This window comes from Trachurus japonicus, chromosome 12 (genome assembly GCF_045865225.1).
Source record: "Trachurus japonicus isolate A0001 chromosome 12, Traja_1.0".
Lineage (NCBI taxonomy): Eukaryota > Metazoa > Chordata > Actinopteri > Carangiformes > Carangidae > Trachurus > Trachurus japonicus.
In genome coordinates, this window is record NC_140918.1 from 28,627,179 (window position 1) to 28,647,425 (window position 20,247).

Below are 20,247 nucleotides of genomic sequence, written 5' to 3' on the forward strand. Positions count from 1 at the left end.
ATCTGCCAAAAATCAAGTTGAGATCTAAAATACGTCAACCACCAGAGAGTGCACCGCTACCATACACATGGTGACAGAGCTTGTGTAAACTAACACAATGTTTATTTCTATCCTTTGCAACTCAGTTGTGTGGTTGCCATCTAAAAACATCATCTTAAGTTGTTAAACAGGCTTTGAGGAGAAGCTGGATTTTCCCAGGCATGTGGTGTCTTTCTCAATGTGATGATCACAGGCTGGTGCGGGATGGAGCATGGAGAAATATATACACTGGTGTGATTCAGCCAAAGCCAGACAGCCGGTCGAGTTCCTCTCTTGCCTCTTTGAGGATCTGGATGATCTTGGTATTTCACCTCTCAGCACTTCCACTGCCTTGGTTCTTCCTTCTTTTGAATATCAATTGTGGCTCTCCTCATGCTCTTCTGGACTTCATTCCCTTAGATGCCTGTGGTTTTTCTGATTTCTGACGTGGTGCTTTTGTAGACAGTAGCCTGCCATTTCCAAACAACCATGCTCTCTCTAGTTCTTCTGGTGGTTTTCAGGTTTTGAGGATGGCTCTAAGCTCTTGCTTTTCTTCTTCCCAAGTCTAGCAGTATAGGCCTACTTTTTTTTGATTGCAGAGGTGGAGTTTGTTTAATGTAGCCCAACTCTTTCAGAACCCATATTGTAAATAATGCTGCTATGCAATACCATCTCATTAATTTTAATCCATCTTTCACTGTTTAACACCACCATCTCCATTTATGTCATTGGTTGTCGAAGTTGGTGTCATGTCCTAAATTCATTCTTCCACCTTTCTGGGGTTACCCCTCAATAATAATGGACCAAACCATCATTCATTCATACACATTCACACCGGTGGTGGTAAGCTACGTCTGTAGCCACAGCTGACGGAAGCGAGGCTGCCAATGTGCGCCAAACGGCCCATTTAACCACCACAATGATCATTCATATGCATTCACATGAGGCAAGTTGGGTAAGGTGTCTCTTGCCCAAGGACATTACGACCTCTGATTATTGGACGACCTGCTCTGCCTCCTGAGCAGGGCCGTTGTATAGGGGAGAAAGGTGATAATAATTCTAGGGGCCCAGCGCCCAGTAGGGCCCACAAAAACCCCAGTAGTCTAATCTTTGTATGACTGAATTATTCTGCATAAGACCCTGACTGATACTCATAGTAATGCTGCATTAGCATCAAAACAAAGTAGGCTAAATGAGAAATGATAATACATACGTAGTCTGTGAAAAAAAGTGGAAAAGTCAGGGGGAAGGGGCCCACTTTAGTATATTTTCAGGGAGCCCAGAATTCCTAGCAACGGCCCTGCTCCTGAGCCACTGCCGCCCTTGATTCTTCCATGTCAGACATAAGATGTCAAGGCAGTGTGATGGGGCGGCTGTATAGCTTCTGTCTGGTATAGGCCACTCTCGTAATAATGGCATACAGCTTGATGTTATTGCTGCCTATCTTCAGACGAGTCTTCATTATTAGATGTTTGATCCCATGTGCTCTTCCCAGGACGGCTCGGTGGGGCCCCTGGCTCCTCTCTGGCAGACACCCACCCCCCCCACCCCTTCTGCAGGCATTAATCCACCAGTGGCTGGTATCACTACTGCTTCCTCTCAAACGCCTACTTCAAGCACTCTCGAAGCACTCTTCCCATGGGACAGCAAGCTCCAACATTTTAGTGGTCTTTATGGCTGCAGACTAGATTAGCTACAGTGGCAACGCAGATTACTGTTTTATAGTGTTACTCTGTCTATTTTTTTTAGGTCAGTACATTCTTCTTTTTGGGAGACAAGAGTTGGCTGAACATGCTGCCCACCCACTCCCAGACCATCAAGTCCTCAACCCACCAAACATAAAACACTTAGCTCTGTGACATGTCAACATGGTTGCACTAACCTTTCCTCTCAGTTGACACACCTGTGCTTGGTGGTCTGGGAAAATGGGACTGTGCATGTGTGGCTGTGACAGGTGTAACTTATTAGACCAATTAAAGTCCCTCAGGCCCTATTTGTTCAGACTTTCCCCAGTGAGTCCCTGACCATTACCAGGAGCAGGTGGGTGGCACATTTGGAGAAACTGCAGTGAAATGTCAAGGGATGTAAACTACACCTTTGAGAGGGTGATGGGTGATTTTTAAATGTTCTGCTATATTATACTTTATTCAACCAATAAAGTAGATAGTCCTGCAATAAATCTCCCCTCAAGAAGGTTATAATGTTCACTTTTTTATTGAAGCTAATGTAGCCTAGATGATGTAGTGGTGCTTCTCAATCTGCACTGTATTGTGTGTTTCAGCCACACTTTACTGGGGGCTATAAAGGACAAAATAATAATAATAAAAAAAAACACCTAGACACCACAGCGGGTGGTCATAGTGTTTATGGAGATATATCAACCTACATAACCCAAACATTACTGCTTCTACAACAGCAGGAAGGCAGAGATGTAAACAGCAGAAACTCAGCAGCAGCTGCAGCCGACAAATGCTCCAGCACTGGTTTCACTTTTCACACCCTGGGTCTATGTTCATTTGTTTAGACACTCTCTGGCTGTTACTTTCATTTCCATCTGTAATTAATGTTTGTAAGTTATGGCTTTTTGATATAGTTACTGTTTCCTTCAGCCTCTTTCTTTCTACTTTACATAAATACACCAATTTTATAGACTATATACTCAGAAAGCTGTAGGCTAGTTATTGTTCATGCACTGGAACATATTATTGTGATCTCAGTGGATGGTGGAAGAACCAAAGAAAAATATTTCTGCCATCTCATTTTTTGTGGCTACAGAGCTTTTACTGCCCAAATATATTAAAACATTACTCTGTATCAATAAAAAAAAAGAATACTATTTTTAACGTAATATTGACCCACTGCCAAAACCTGCTCCACATCCCCAAAGAAAAAATGAATCCCTCATTAATTCTTCAAATATTTTGAATTTCAAATATAACCATTCAATGTCACATATGATATATAAACATGCAAATAAACCATCACCCCCTTTTTTTTTTACACTTATTTTTTCCAAAATAGTCATTCATGTTGAATGGGGAAATAAAACTTCCCCAATGATTTGGTGAAAAATGCACCAAAACTGGACAAAACACATTAGCTGGAGTTCTGCAGTGTACTGGTCACACAGTCTGCCACAAACACTTGGGGGCAGAAGCAACTCATTGCAGCAAATCACAGAATAATAAAGAACAAGTAAACACATTACAGCAGAATAATGTTCCATCCAGACACTGTTCCCTGACTGTGGAAATGAGTGAAGAACTGAAAACACAGAATTCGGTTCCCTGACAACCAGCTGCAACATCCTCCATCCTAAAATAGTGAAACCCTATGACTTTTAAAGAGCTGTTTGGTTTCCGTTGAGTGGTGTAGTAAGCCGTGCCAGGCTCTCTGCTCCTCAGCTATCAATGGATGAGAGAAGTGGTAGGATGTGGGTCAACATCACCTTCTGAATTTAATGGCTTGAATTCCCAAGGCACGGATAAAAGAATCGTAGTCTTTTTTCTTTTTTTCCATCTTTTCTTTAGTGTTATTTATTCGTTGAACTTTTTAGCACAATGGGCAAGAAATTCAATATTCCCCTATCAAAAAGTTATTCTTTGAAGGGTGGAGCAATTGGATCATTATAGCCTACTGTTGGATCAAGTCATTAGATTACATCCTGCAGCAAGATATACTTTAAGCATAAGTTATGTGGTTTCTTTCAGAGACCATATAATAGGCACACACATACTGAATACAGGGTATATTAACACCATATAGCTACTATTTAATGCTTAAACTGTGCATGGCTTCCCCTGAGACCATTTTCCTATTCCCCTTGACAGAACACTGGACTCTGTAGCCTACACATCTTAGTGTAGCTGCGGAGTTGACTCTTGATTTGTGCAGATGATCTGCCTGAATTTGATGTCTTTCATTATTTCAAAATTTGAAACAAAGTAAAAATAAAAAAAATTAAAAACTTTCATTCGCCCCGCACAGGTAGGTTTCTGCTTACTTAAAAGACAATATTTACCTTATGTATACGAGAGAATTCGGCTCCTGTCGTGGCGCATGGATGCGTCCTCCGCTGTTAGTGATAGTCCAGTGGTTAAGAGAGAACAGCTCCGTCCCTCTGGAAGCCCATAAGAACCATTCAGTGTAGTTGTTTGTCGCAGGGTTCACTCTCCGGCAGCGTCTCAACAACACACTGACTAAACTTCCCTCATTCTTAAAACACTGGCAGGACCACCGCGTGACGTCACTCACCTCTCCACCAATGACGGGCTATCATCCACCTACACTCACCAGGCTACAACCACTGATTTCACATGATGGAGGATGGAGGTAAACAACAGAGCACACTTGGAAGAATAGAAAGAAAATAAATGTCTGTTTTTATCTTTTATTTAAATTGGAAAATTTACTGTCAGAACATATAAAAATATAAACAAATTACATTAAATAATATGGTTAGTGTGAGAGAAAAGATCAAAAACACAAAACTAAAGTATGTATTTATTTATTTTCTTTAAAAGTAAGTCACCTTTTCGATCCTGTTCATGATGTTGATGGACTGTCATGAGATCGACATGAAAGTAGGCTACACATAGTCTAAAAGTGCCCAGCCCTGTCTGAAACAGTTACAACAACTGAGAAAGGATCAATACATAAACAGATATTTTGATCATAGATGCCGAAAAACAGATAATATTTACAAAAAAAGTAGCATAGGTAATTTCCTCTATTTGGACACTTCTTAAATGCGCTCTCTCTCTATTTAGGGGCAGCATTTGGTTAGTTAAACAGCAGTTTGCTGTGTTCACCAATGACATATAGGAATAGGATAAAATCATAGTAACCGACCAAAACAAGCCAGTTCCTCTGACTTTGATGTGGGACAAAACTATCTCTTTCATGAGTAGTTCATGAGTATTATATTTTGAGAATTGTGTACTAGTCAGTGTAAAAGTCGCTTCCGGCCTGACCGCAGCTGACCACTGTGGGCTGCGGCGCTATTTTCATGTCTTGGGTTATTTTTTCAGTGAAATTTCCGATTCTATTTGTAGGACTCAGAACGCAGCGTCAGCGCGCGAGCCAATCACAACTCGAGGCTGACTTGCCGTAAAGTGTGACGGATGTGTTTGGTTTGGAGGAGAGAGGTGTCCTCTTCTCTCAGAGCAGTTACCTGTCACTGTCCCTGTCCTGACACACTGTTGTGGACGAACAGAGCAGCGGTGAGTGTGTGTTTGTTACCTTGGTGTTTTGTCAGTTATAAATCCAAATAACAAGCGTATAAATGAGCAGTTTACAGCCGGCTAACTAGCATGCTAGCAGGTCAGGGTCTGTCGCAATAGCAACACATGCATCAGTAACTTAGCATCAGGGGTCTTCAGAGAGGAGACAGCCCGCTGGACGGCAGTGAGCGGTCAAAGCTGTGCCCCCCCCCCCCGAGTTGTCCTTATCACTGCCTTCACTGCTCCGGCTGAACAAAACAAAACAAAATTCGTTCTCTGACTTCGACTCGTTTTCATAACCGACATGAACTACCGGCGACAGGCTGACGTCAAGCCCCGGTCACATTCAACTTCCCGTAGCATCGGTGAGCACGCGGACACTGGACGGTCCAGCTGCTGGCACAGCTGTTCAGACCTGTGTACCTGTCAACAGCGTCGCTGCCAGGCCGCCACACACCTTCAATACAGAGATTATATACTCTAACTTTGATAACAACAGTATCAGAACATGTCCCAGAGGTCGCATCCAGAAACTGGTTGCCACACTTGTTTTATATGAATGTTGCTGAACACGTAAATGCAACACGTATAGTTTTAGTCCCATTCTTCATGATCCAATCCCTGCACAGAGCCAGAATCTTCCAAGTGTCCAAAACTCAATCTGAATAACTCTATACAAAGATAGAAGTTCTCATTAACACACATATAATAACATTACAGGAACCTTCATAGACAGACTATTTACTGTGCGCTTGGAAAAGAAGAACAAGTGCTGCATTCATATTTTATAATACTTAAGCTGAAGCTTGAAATTACTACTTACTACTACTTAATACTGGGTTGTCAGTGAGAGTCTCAGTGTTCAGTGCATACAATATGTTATTGTTTCCATTAAAGCTTTTGTGTATGCTGTAAAACCATAAATCATTTTGAGGATTAATTGTTTTTATACTCTTGGTTCCTTGCTATGACTGTTATCTATTATTTGAGAGCTTGTGATGGGGTGGATAGGGCATATGGGGCTGTGGAAGTGGTGTGTTTTGTGTCTGTTGGGTAATTGTAATGTATGTTTTGTGTTATTTTTTGTATCCGTGTTGAGACCCCCTTGAAAACAAGATACCGCATTTCAAGGGGCTATCCTAAATAAGATGAAATTGAAATATGTGGGTCAACAGACTCATAAACCTAAAACCAGGGGTTTTGTAGCATAGTAAAGGTGTCACCAATCGACCAAAACCTTGTGGACACCAGACATGTAGCTGGTCTGGGGGAACAACAATAGTAAAAAGGAACACTAGAGGAACGTGAAACACACTCAAGAAGAGAGTGTTCGGTTTGTAGCCTTCTAATAAACAGAGCCTTTTTTGTAAACTGGTGTGTTTCTTGCAGTCATAATGTCACAGCCTGCTCTCCTGGTCCTGTACGGGAGCCAGACCGGCACCGCCCAGGACACAGCCCAGAGGATCGCACGGCAGGCCAAGAGGAGGCATCTGCAAGTTCAAGTGTTGCCTTTGGATAACTACAATGTGGTGAGTCTGGTGTATTATTGTGAGTGTGGTGTATTGTAGTGTCCCAAATCTCTTACCACTCTCTACATAGGCCACTATTTAGTGAGATTACCACTTTGTATCACCGTCTGAATGTACAGTGAGAATTATTGCCCCCTATAAATTGCATTGAACTCATGCTTAAAGGGATAGTTCACCATTTTGGCAAATTGGCCCATTGTCCCTATAGTTTTGAGTAGGTTCGTTACCTTAAATTGTCGGTGCAAGCTATTTTTAGAACGGCGGAGCAGAGCCGCGAGCTGCTTAGAGCTACGCTACTGAGGCTCATGGGATTTCTTGGTTTCATTCTCATCAAACTCATCAAATACACAATCCAAAACACTCTCATGGACAAGTTGTGACCTGCACATTCACCACGCTATGAGATAATAACGGAACGGAGTTGTTTTCGAGGTAAATTCATGCGTTCATTGGCAAGCAGTCTCTGCATTTACCTCGAAAACAACTCAATGAAACCAAGAAATCCCATTAGCCTCCGTAGTGTAGCTCTTCGCAGCTCGCAGCTTGCAGCTCGCAGCTCTGCTCCGCCGTTCTAAAAATAGCTTATGATGACAATTAAAGGTAATGAACCTGCTCCTAAGACTTTGGGGGGTATGGCAATGGGGCAATTTGCCAAAAGCCTAACCCTAACAGTGTTTTTTCATTTATCCAGTGAGTTTACTATGTGGTCCTCTACACTGAACTCCCTGGGTAGTGAGTAGGGAGGAATAAACGACATGAATGCAGGTATTTTTAAAAGCTGATGTGAATAATAAAACCGGTGGTTTCATGTGTTTCCTCAGGCCAACCTGATCTCAGAGCCTCTGGTGGTTTTTGTGTGTGCCACCACAGGCCAAGGAGACCCTCCAGACAATATGACGGTGATAAAACAAACTTGCATGTGGAACACACACAAAAAAAGATGAAGATCAATGGTGTTTTTGAGTTTTTGGGCGACCCTTTCATTATCCTCTCACCTTGTGCAGAACTTCTGGAGGTTTCTCTTCAGGAAGTCTTTACCTCTGGGCTCTCTGGGTCGACTGGACTGTGCCGTACTGGGCCTGGGGGACTCCTCCTATCCAAAGTTGGTGCTCCTCAACATTCACAGTTCTCACACTTCATATTCAGAACGACTCACTGTCTTCATAACACCACCTGCTTTTGCTCTTAGGTTTAATTTTGTTGCCAAGAAGCTTCACAAGCGCCTCCTGCAGCTGGGCGCCAACTCACTGCTGCCTGTCGGGCTGGCTGATGACCAGCATGACCTCGGGTAAGAAAGTCATTATCACTGACAGATACAGTAACAGGTGAGGTGAAGCAAAGAAAAGCTTGAATTTATTTCTAATCTGACACAAACAATTAGATACACATAATACAGTTTAAAAACAAATTAAAACATAGTATGATAGAAAGCTATGAACAGGATTGAACATTTGAGATTTGACTGCAACTTTAATGCTGATTATTTTTTTGGCTTCATCAGTTGATTATAACATTTCTGAAGAATTAAAGGGTAGGCACTTATAAGCTGAATAGTTTCAGCCTACACCTGATGAATTAAGGAATGCATTATTGAAGGTTGATTGATTGTTGATTAATGCCTGACTGTAACAAATTGTGCACAAGATGGAATAAACTGCTACTACTATTTTCAAAATGTTAAATGCTATGAAGGCACAGCTGCTGGGTTTCTAACCCAAAACACAAGGACAAAGGCTACATCCACACTAGTGCATTTTAGTTTTAAGAAGCACCTCATTTTAGTTTGAAAGTTCAGTGTAGTGTATGATCATTTTTAATTGCTCGATCAAAGTGGTAATCTTTAGGGGCGTAAGGAAATATTGATACACTGAAATATCGCGATATTTCGTTTTGCAATACTGTATCAATATTCAAAAACACTGTATTGATTTTCGTATTAACAATCAACATATGCAAACATCCACGGCGCTGGTTCATTCTCGTGTTGCATTTAAATCTCTGACTGCTGGTTGGCAGCAGTCATTCAGCCATCGACTCCTCCACTGCAACAGAACAATGAGATCTCAGAGAGCTCAGGTCTGTGACTCATCACATGCTCAAGTGTTAGCTAACTGAGCAAAGACTAAAAGGAAAAAAATCACAATCATCTTGCTTATAGTATCACAATTTGCAGTATATTGCATCGTGTACGTATTGTATTGCCAGATTCTTGCCAATACACATCCCTAGTAATCTTTCAAGATGTTGCATCATTATGCAAGTCTGATCTGTTCATGGGCAGCACATGGACAGGCATTTTTCACTTTTAACAGCTGTTAGAAGTGAAATCTGAAACTTTCACATTAAAAGACAAGCAGGAAAGGGAGGATATCTGTTTTTAAGCTGCTAAAGGCTTTTAATGTGAAACAGCATTGCAGGAAGTGTTTAGTTTTTCTGAAGGTCGCTAGGTAACTGTTGCAAGTGAGAGATGATGCTGATTTCTTGTCTTAAAGAGACAGAGCAGTGATCAATGGTTCTACCTGACTGTATACTGTGTGTTAATGAGTGTTTCTGGGCTCATTAGCTCCAGGAAGTAGATGATGTTTTCACATGTGTCATCAACATTTACAACACAAAGATGATAAATGCACAACTTGTTACCATAAAAAATAATTTGTGCACATACAGATATGATTTGAATTGAAATAAGAGAATATTAACATTTTGCTGTTCACATGTACAGCAGCACATCACCTTTATGGCCATGTTTTGGCCATAACTCTCTCATTGATATGCACATTATGACACAATTAACACAAATATATAATATTAATCCAGCTAATCAAAGGTCAGACTGTGTCTGGAAGGCAGAGGATGTGACTGGGACATTTCTGTCTGTCATATGTTGACTTCAACATCTATCTGAACAGGGCAGATGCTGTGATTGACCCGTGGCTCACTTCGTTTTGGTTCAAAGTGCTCACCCTGTTCCCGTCTTTGGCCGACGTGACGCCGCTGAGGGAAGACGAACCGTGAGTGTGAACACTCGATTCTCACTCTGTGGTTGAGACTTTTACGTTTCCGCTTCATTATTAAATCCTCCTCGGTGTTGATGCAGCTGGACGCTGATTTTCTTTGCTTGTTTCTTGTGGCAGACTCCCTCCAACCTTCTCCTTCCATTTCCTGGACGATGCGAAAGAGGAGACGGAGGACAGGCTGAGGATTAGCACGGACCAGACCGTCCCCTCCCAGTCGCGGCCCTTTCCTGCCAGACTGCTGTCCAACACGAGAGTAACAGACCCGTCACACTTCCAGGATGTGAGGCACATTGAGTTCGACATCACTGGATCCAACATCAAGTGAGTAACTGAAACATTAGCTCAGGTTCCTGCACCTCACAATGTATCCATGCCAACCACATTCTCACTATGTTTTAAACACCAATCAGCCATAACATTATGACCACTCTTAGGTGAGCTGAAAAACAGTGATTGTCTTGTTACCATGGCATCGGTCAGTGGGTTGGATGTATCAGGCAGCAGAACATTCTGTTCTTGAGTTCTTAAAAGGCCTGAAAATAAAAACCTGACCCGGCACGACCCACCGGTGTTGAAGCCTGGACCTGGCGCAGCCTGACTCACTAGCATTAAAGGGATATTTCAGCATTTTGGCAAATTTGCCTATTGCCATGATCCCTATAGTTTTAGGAGTAGGTTCATTACCTTTAATTGTCGGTACGAGCTGTTTAGAGTTCGGCGGGGCAGAGCTGGAGCTGCTCAGCTAACGCAACAGAGGTGTGCTGTATTTCCATGTTTCCCTCATCAAACTAAATACACAATCCAACAACTCCAAAACGCTCTTGTGGACAAGTTGTGACCTGCACATTTGCAACGCTATGAAATAATAACGTGTAATTATGTAACATTACGACACATGAAGCAAACACTCTGAACTACATTCGTTTTTGAAGTCACTCTGCCGAGCAGCCGTGTCTGGAATGTAGTTCCGGTTACGTATTTACCTCGAAAGCAACTCCATCTCGTAACATTCCATTATTATTTCATAGAGTGGTGAATGTGCAGGTCATAACTTGTCACTAAAACATTTTGGAGTTGTTGGATTGTGTATTTGATGAGTTTGATGAGGGAAAGCCCGGAAATACCATGCACTGTGCAGAGCTCACGACTCTGCTCCATTGAAAACTCTGGGCCTGGGTCAGAGCTTGAGATAATAACGGAACGTTATGAGACTGAGTTATTTTTCGAGGTAAATTCATGCAAAACCACTGATAAATTCTCGTCGGGGGCAGTTTTTCAGCAAGCAGTCTCTGCATTTGCCTCGAAAACAACTCTGTCTCGTAACGTATGGCAATGGGCCAATTTGCCAAAATGTTGAACTATCCCTTCAATGTACTGTAAAATAACTTGATGAGTTTTAATATATTTCTTCCTTTAAACAGGAAAGTTTGTAGTGTGATCCAGACTTGACCCATCCTGAGCTGTGTTGTTGTGCAGGTTTGGTGCTGGTGACGTTGTGATGATGTATCCCTGTAACGCGCCAGAAGACGTGCAACAATTCTGCCAACTGCTGGCGTTAGATCCAGAGGCCAGCTTCACTCTGAGGCCCACAGACAACACTGCAGGTGCGTGTGTGGTTAAAAAAGCCACAGTTTGAGCTACAAGCGACTGCAGAGGTGGGCAATAATTCTGAGCCTTCACCCCTCTCTTTGTTCATGATGGTCTGTCTCCTCCTCAGTCCCAGCCAGGCTTCCTCAGCCCTGCACCGTGCGCCACCTGGTGGAGAGCTTCCTGGACATCGCCGCCGTGCCCCGCCGCTCCTTCTTCGAGATGCTGTCCACCTTCGCGACCAACGAGCTGGAGCAGGAGAAGCTGCTGGAGTTCAGTTCGGCGGCGGGACAGTCGGAGCTGCACAGCTACTGCAACATCCCCCGACGCAACGCGCTGGAGGTGAGGGAGGAGGAGCCGGTGCTGAGGCTGCACCTCAAACCTTACAACAGGGGCATCCAACTGTTTGATTTGATTAGAAAAAAAACCCAAATATCTGTGGCTATGACTTGTTTAGTTTAGCTTCAAGATGTTTCACCACTCAATTCACTAAAGGTCAGTTGCTGGTATGAATTAAGTTCGGTCTTGGAACATCTCTTCACATTGAACTCAAGTGATGGTCTATTGGCAAATGAGATGAAAACTATTTTGTCTTAAGTGAAAATGACTGAACTTTCCACCACATCTGCACCAGATGGGTTTTGCTATTGACTTTCTGCCATTTTTCTGAGGCCATGCCTGCTACAGTACCCAGCTTCCTGTTTTGTTGTCTGTATTCACATTAACCCACCTGGATTACAGATGTTTTTAATGAACTGTAGAATAATGCTGTCACTGAGAGGTCAGTGGGGAAAATGGGAAGGGAACTTGGGTCATTATAGGTAGGGTTGGAGATCCTAGAAAACGTCGTCCAGCTCAGAGCTACATCACCACCTACCAGACCTCAGTGTGGTACATTCTATTGCTCGCTGTTGTTGTCTTTCCGTGGTTGTAACTTGTTGAAGACTCTGATCTCACACACGCATTTAGCGAGGTAGAGCGGTACAACACTGTTTTTACAGGATTGTCCGTCACTTTTAATGTTTTCATTTTGGTGAAAAAGCATTTAATTAATTGGTTGCAATCGGAGAGTGAAGAGGATTTCAAACAATTTTGTGAAAAATGCTCCAGAACAGGATTTAACTGATACAATGTGATGGTTCACATAGTATTAGACAAGGTTGTGGGCAGTTTAAAATCAATCGTGGTGATAGGCCTGTGGGTTGGACTTAAAATGATGCCCTATTCCAGCACTTGTCATATGATTATTGTTTGTCCTCAGGAATCAGGAATCTGTTTGGTCTGTCTGGTTAAATGTGTGCAGCTGTGTTTCTGATTGCTCTCTGTGCTGCAGGTCTTGGCAGATTTCCCCCACACCACGGCCCAGCTCAGAGTGGACTACCTCCTGGATCTGTTCCCTGAGATCCAGCCTCGCTCCTTCTCCATCGCCTCCTCTCTCCAGGTACAGCATCCAGACATTTAACTGCTATTATAAACACAATCTGTGTTTCATCTATATAACTTTGATTATATAAGTAAAGGCAAATCACATTAAAGAGAAGTCTGTCCACACAGGCTCACCCACACAGGCTTCAGATACTGGTGGCTGTCGTCCGCTACAAAACCAAGCTGGTTAAACCTCGGAGAGGCCTCTGCTCCACCTGGTTGGCCTCACTGGACCCCACACAAGGTCTGTCACTACGTATTATATCACTCAATATTTAAAACAGATAGCTAAAGGCTGTAGCCACATATCTCTCCACATAAAGTTGGCATGTTTCTGGAATGTTGGATTTCTCTTAATTATTAATTAATTTAATATTTATTTTTGACAGGAATGCCATTTAAGTGTCTTTATTTTAGGAGGTGGATAAAAACATGGTTTCATTTTAAAATAGAAACTCAGAATTAGCTGTGTGTACATTGCACATTATCCTGAATTTATAAATGTATTACATTGGATCAATTAAAAAGTACCAACTGTTAAAGGCTGGTAAGTTTGGGAACCCTGTAGAGCGTGGTGTCTGTAATATCATGCTGCAGGAATTTTACATTTTTACTTATTTACAAGGATCTTAGCTGGTGTTATGTTTTTTGTTTTGTTTTTATATGTTTGTTTTGTTCCGTTTGTTTGCTTGTTTTGCTTTTTATTTCTATGGACCATATTATGTATCCATCCTTTACTTGTAAAAGTGAAAAATTAATTTAAAAAATATTGTTAAAAAGGAAATAAAGATAACAGCAACATAAAGATAAACGGCAGGATCTGAAACCAGGCAGTATTCTTAATGACACTCCTTTGATATAATGTTGATTTATACATATCACTGATTGTGTGTGTGTGTGTGTTTTAAACTGTTGCAGGGGAGGTGTGTGTTCCTCTGTGGGTAAAGAAGGGCACTATGAGGTTCCCCACAGACCTGGACACCCCTGTCATCATGGTTGGACCTGGGACAGGAGTGGCTCCATTCAGGTCTGCTGTACAGGAGAGGACGGCCGAGGGGAGGGCTGGTGAGAGCTTCACGTCTCTGACTTCATAAATGAATTTTTGTCCGTCCACATCATGTCGGACCGCTGATAATGAGACGCCTCCTCTCTGTCTCTCTGCTCTTCAGCCAACGTCCTGTTCTTCGGCTGCCGCTCAGAGTCCAGGGACTTCTACTTCAGGTCAGAGTGGGAGGAGATGATGAAGGCCGAACAGCTGACACTCTTCACTGCCTTCTCACGAGACCAGGTCAAACACACACACACACACTCTCAGTATTTGTATGAACAATCACAGGCGTGGACTGAAACTCAACCGCTCATGCTGACACACACTTTGCTGCCAGGGAACAGATGCAGGAAAAAACAACAGACAATAGGAGAAATTAAATAAAATAATAAAATAAAATCTCTGATCAGTGAGGCTGTGGTGGACACGGTGAAGAAAACCAAAATAGATAAAGAAAGATAAATGGATAGATAGAACCAATATAATCGAATGCAATCCAGTTCACAACACCATGAATGCCCTTTTTTTTTACTTAACAGAGACACAGAGGCTGAACTCTACTGACACATTAAAGGGATAGTTCAACATTTTGGCAAACTGGCTCATTGCCATAATCCCTGTAGTCATAGCAGTAGGTTTGTTACCTTTAATTGACGGTGCGAGCTACTTTTAGAACAGTGGAGCAGAGCCGCGAGCTGCTCAGAGCTACGCTACGGAGGCTAATTTCTTGGTTTCCCTCATCAAACTCATCAAATACACAATCCAACAACGTGGACAAGTTGTGATTTGCACGTTCACCACGCTATGAAATAATAACAGAACGTTACGAGACAGAGTTGTTTTAGAGGTAAAGGCAGAGACTGCTTGCCGAAAAACTGCTTCCAACGGGAAACAACTCTATTGGCAATGGGCCAATATGCCAAAATGTTGAACTATCCCTTTAAAATCAGTATGTCCAGAACAATTTGGCTTCAGTTGATGTATGGGATGATGCATCAATTTGCTCATATAAGCACAAAAGTAATTTAAAAGTAATTTAACAAAACAAAGCTTCTAATGTTGACATTCATGTCACAACAGTTACTAATACGACCAGACTGGAGTGGATCATGTCGTCCTTCATGTGCTCCACCAGGCTCATTCTGACTTGGATGAGGCAGTTTCTTACATTAAGAAACTGCCTCATCATCCATCATTCAACCCTGCAGTAGATTCACATCGGCTACGCCCAGTGTGGAGAACTACCTGAGCTGTACAGATGTTTTTCAGGGGACTGGTAGTGAAGCGCTGGACTCCTGTGGTTCAGAAAGATCCAGGAGTTAGTTGTAACCAAATCCCACACATGGCAGCATGCTGTTCAGGTCTGTGGGCTCACAGTCCACACATTAGCAATGCCTTTTCTACAATACCAGTGATCCATTGTTAATGCTGCTCCTGCCTCAACAAGCACGTGTCGTTCATGTCCTCTGACTGTTTGTTTGTTTGTTTGTTTGTTCAGGAGGACAAGGTTTACGTGCAGCACCGTGTGAAGGAGAGCTCTAAGCTGCTGTGGGACCTGATCGCTAATAAAAGTGGCTGTTTTTACATCGCTGGGTGAGTGTAAGGCACATGTTCACATCTGGATCACATCTATTCTTATTGTCTCTGTGGTGACGGAATCACAGTGCACCCATCTTCCCATTACTTCCATATATAGCTGACTATATTGTGATGGTTGCAGGATATGGTACCAAACCTGGCAACTCACTCACTGTGATAAGTTGCACCAGAACCAACACCAGCTGTTGTTCAATTTTAATTCACTTCAGCTCAACTGCCAAAGTACAATTCAATGGAATAAAATCATCAGAGAAGAGGAAATGTCAAATATAACAGAATATAATTATTAATATGATTAATAATTGAATGAATTGATCATGAAATAAAGAAAGGACAAATAAATTTGATTAACATATTACATTGAATACTGAGACATTTAGGTGTGAGCAGTTTCAATTAAAATCTCGTGATGTTTTTTGTATATAACTTTACAATATATTGCTTTGCTTATTTGTGTTATATTTCTGGATCTGCCATTTGCTTTTTTCCTTCTCTTTCTCTTATTCTTCATTCACTATTTTTGTCATGTTTCTGTGCAGCAACGCCAAACAGATGCCAGCCAGTGTGAGTGACGCTCTGAAGGAGGTGTTTGAGAAGGAGGGAGGCATGTCTGCCAACGAAGCTCAGCAGATGTTCGACACCATGGAGAGGACGGGCCGGATCCAGTGCGAGACCTGGTCCTGATCACAGGACCTGCATTTGATGCAACCGCTGCTGTGAATTCACACATGAGCACTGCTGACCATAAGAAATGGTCCAAACTGGTCCTGCTCTCAGATAAATACATTCACTCAGGCTGCTGAGCCAGATGAACTCAAGAGCACAGTCAACATGTCTGACACATGTTGCTTTATAAAGCAGCTCACACTTAACAATCCAAACCCAGAGGTGAGCTGAACAGTTAATAGACATATTATCAGTTGCCTTTCGGTCAAATGCAATAAATCAAATCACAGGAACCATTAGTTTTTTATGATAAAATTCAAATGTGTCTCAACAGACCATGGAAGAAGCGCTGTGGTGCTATAGAGATGCAGTGACCTGCAGATTAGATTCTGTAGACACAAGGGAACATGTGGATTTGTTTCACACTCAAATTCAGTGTGAAAATAGAAATGTTAAAAATCACAAGTTCAACTGTAATCATATATCACAATATCTGCCTAAATAATCACAAAAATGTGTTGTTTTTTTTATCTGTGCATCTTTCAGTTGTAGTTGTGACTCTCATGTCTTGTCATTTCACTATTGCTGCCTGGCAAGGCTCCAGTAAGTCACTAGACATAGACATGGACACAACCTCTCAAAAGCAGAGCTTGTCCGTCTGTGCTACGACACAGGCAGCTGAGCAGGGACACACACGTACTTAGATGCTCTAATTTATTTTTAAAAAAGCAGTTTATTAGGTTTAGTTGAGCTGAAATGATACAGTGGTAACCACAGTGATCACTTTTACATTTGGCCTTCTCTAAGTGGGAACCTTCTGCCTTCTTGTCTATGCTGCTTCACAGAGCAATGACATTAAACTTCATAGAAACATCTTCAGTTTAAAAAAGTAGTTAAACTCAAATGAGTTACTGTGTCTTCAGATAAACACAATCGTGCTTTATTTAACTACACTGCTCTTCACATGTGATTAAATGTGACAATGAATTACTTTTTTCCGATATCATAATCAATGTTTCATCTACTGTAGGAAACAGCAGTGCTCATGACTGAAGGCCACACTGAACTGCAGCTCAGCGTCTGAACTAACAGTAAATTAAAAAGTAAACTGAGTGGAAGCCAAAACCTGTCACACAATAGATGCATAGTGCAACATCACCACATAGTGGTCTGTTCAAGCTACTGCTACTGATGTGATGAGGTGCTTGACCATGTGGGCTGTAGCTGTAAACCTTTAAGAGAACTGAACTGATCAGAGCTTCTCTCTGTCGTTCTTGGACCTTTAACCCTTTAGTCTCATGTGATCCGTTAATGTGTCCACGGGAGGAGAGGCAGATTCCATTCAATTCAATTCAATTCAATGTGTGCTTTACTGTATGAATGAAGGAGAGCAGCACCGTAACAGTCACTGTTGTGATGACTGATGCACTGAACAGGCAATGTTTTTTTCTTCAGTACTTTAATTGTAAATCTTAAAGTATAATTGATAAAATTTTCTTGATATGCAAGAACATATTTTCCCTTTTTCACATAAAATGAGTGTTTATCCTGACACAGCGCTCTTGGAGGGAATTCCTCTGGAGGAGCAACACTTCAAATAAACATAAAGTATTTATTGTATTTACTGAGATTAACAGACACAGTCTGTTTGTGTGCAACAACACGAAGGGAAATGTATTATGTATGGAAATAGTCCTTATTTGAGGAAATTATTAAACTTGACTATGAGACACACAATATATGGACCAATGGTGCAGCAGTATATGCAATGTGTGATGTAATGTATAAATAAATCATAATAAACTTGTCCAAAGATATACATACACATCAGGTTGATTGGTGACTTTAAATTGACTGTTGGTGTGAATGTGATTGTGTGTGTGTTGTAGACAACGGATAGATGGGTGGATGTTGTTACAGAAGATTGTGTTTGAGAAAGATCATAAAGAGCCTGTGAACCGGTCCATATGATCCATATGAAACACATGGATCCAAGAGCTGGTTAACCATTTATTGCTTCAGGAGATGATGGATGGATGGTTTCTGTGCAACAAACATTAAGTATGTGCCTTGCCATGCATGAAAAAATAGCAATGGAGAAATGGTAACTGAAAACATCTTACATTATCCTCACATCCAAAAGGGTAAAACAAGGAATTAGTCACCAGTGTCAGGCCTATCCCCTTTACAAAAATTTAACTAAATGCAGCATACAACTCTTAATACCTCTGTTTCAAAGTTACAATAATTGACCAGACGCTCTTTTATTTAAGGGAACAATTTGAAAACAATAACTTGAAAGAAAGGACATTGGTTTTCAGTAGGTACAGCCAGTGCAATCTCTTCCTCTGACATGTCAGCTTCAGCTTTTGAGCAACCACCCCTTCAAATATGAAATATTAGAACTGACTGGGTATCAATCTCACTTCGTAGCATCTCCAGAAGAGGAGTCTGCTGCAGGTACTAGACAGGCCCCAGGTCTAACACACTGTTGACCATTCATGGTAACTTCCACAGTCTGGACTTCCACTGGCCATCACTTTAGTTATTTTCCCCACAGGACACAAAGCCCAGTCGAGGATCCACGTCTCTGCCATTTATGGTGAATTTGAAGGTTGGGGAGGTACAGTAGTCCCTAATAAATTGAGCGCAAAACTATGTCTTCATCGTCTCCTACTAAGGATCTCAGTACCTGTATAGTGTCTGTAATGTAGATGCAGATCTGACCATATTTTAGTTGTTGCATGTTAATTCATAGGCCACAGCAGGTGATTGTGTTTGGCTTTTTGCTTCAGTACTAATAATATAGTTTGATCAATTCACATTAACTTATGTCAGACTAGGAATTCAGTGATGCCATTTAAATGTTATTTTCCATCAGTGCTCATTAGATTTTCACATTTGAATTCAAGCTAGAACATTGTGGCTTCTCCTCAGTCTGTTCTGTGAAGTCAAACTGAAAATGACAAGAAAAAACACAACTGAACAGAAATGACCTGATCTAAAACGGGTTGTCAAACATGTGGCCCGTGGGCCAAAACCAGCTCGCCAGAGGGTCCAATCCAGCCAAGTGTGAAAATTATGTATAAGACAGAAGATAAATAATATTGTTGAAATTGCACGTATTTTTTAAAACATCTTAATGACATAGCTGTATATTTTCGCACTAAAAAAAATGGAATCGTTATTTATATGTTAAAATGTTATTATTCTACTGGTTCGGCCCACTTGAGATCAAATTGCCCTGAACAAAAATGAGTTTGACACCCCTGGTCTAAAAAAAACCCTAGAATGTTTTCAGATTCAAGCTACACACAACTGATCTGAATATGAGCAAGATTACTTTACTTTAATTTAATTTTTTTTGGTAATCTTAATTTCTTTTGAGGAGCTGGGCTACATCACAGTCATGCTGCTAAAGAGGAAGGCTCCAGTGGTCTTCCTTGTGTTGTCTGAAATATGATCGGGTTTATTAGAGCACATACATTCTATGTAAATATAAACAAATGTAATGAATTTTTTCATTTTATGATTTTCCATATTTAATTGGCAGTTGGAAGTGCTGTATCTGATGTTTTTTATTTCATATTTAACCAATAAACATTGTATGACTGTCATGTCCTGCTGCAAAATGTTGAGTGATAATTAGCCATGTGACCCACGAATGGGGGGAAAGAAAACACACACCGCCTCAGTTTGATGGTTTGTTTTGTTTATGGTTGAGTTTTCCCTGAGATAAAAGTCACTGAACAGTCCACTGCTGCTGCTGCTGCTGTCCCCGACTCCCACTGTCCACTGGATGAAACCGTGTCCCTGCTCCTGGAGATGATCCACCACTGCAGCTGCTGTCCACTGGATGCTGCTCTCTTATTGTTGGGTCTGTTCTCCTTGACAAACCTGTTATTGACTTCTCAAAATCAATAGTCACAGCTCATTTTCCAATTGTTTTCTTAATTAGGTTTTGTCCATAAATATTTAAAAGCCCATAATCACACTTCCACAGAGCCAGAGGTCATGTCTGCACATCATGTTTTGTCCAAAATCTAAGCATGAAGAGAAACTGGAACATGCACGTCTACTATATTTGTTTTAAAAATGACTCATTTAACTATTTATCAAAATAGCTCATAAATTAT

At 41.5% G+C, this 20,247-nt stretch overlaps 2 protein-coding genes across 3 annotated transcripts in view; one reads left to right on the plus strand and one right to left on the minus strand.

Annotated features, from left to right (window-relative positions):
• Positions 1-4,215, minus strand: part of megf10 (multiple EGF-like-domains 10) — a 60,791-nt gene extending 56,576 nt beyond the window's left edge. The window contains exon 1 of the mRNA XM_085794163.1: positions 4,040-4,215. The gene's annotated coding sequence lies outside the window, so the exon portion shown is untranslated. The remainder of the gene's footprint in view (positions 1-4,039) is intronic.
• Positions 4,216-5,105: 890 nt separating this feature from the next.
• Positions 5,106-16,568, plus strand: ndor1 (NADPH dependent diflavin oxidoreductase 1). 2 transcript variants are annotated; one of them, XM_085794161.1, is made up of 15 exons: positions 5,106-5,240; positions 6,630-6,769; positions 7,591-7,668; positions 7,774-7,871; positions 7,959-8,057; positions 9,679-9,780; positions 9,904-10,107; positions 11,263-11,390; positions 11,504-11,715; positions 12,707-12,814; positions 12,928-13,042; positions 13,717-13,863; positions 13,968-14,086; positions 15,345-15,439; positions 15,985-16,568. In XM_085794161.1, the coding sequence occupies exons 2-15, from the start codon at positions 6,635-6,637 to the stop codon at positions 16,127-16,129; spliced, it is 1,785 nt and encodes a 594-aa protein (XP_085650287.1). In that variant the 5' UTR covers positions 5,106-5,240; positions 6,630-6,634; the 3' UTR covers positions 16,130-16,568. The 2 variants fall into 2 exon arrangements, with proteins under 2 accessions (XP_085650287.1, XP_085650286.1); XM_085794160.1 differs by having other exon boundaries at positions 5,170-5,244; positions 15,985-16,397.
• Positions 16,569-20,247: the final 3,679 nt, after the last annotated feature.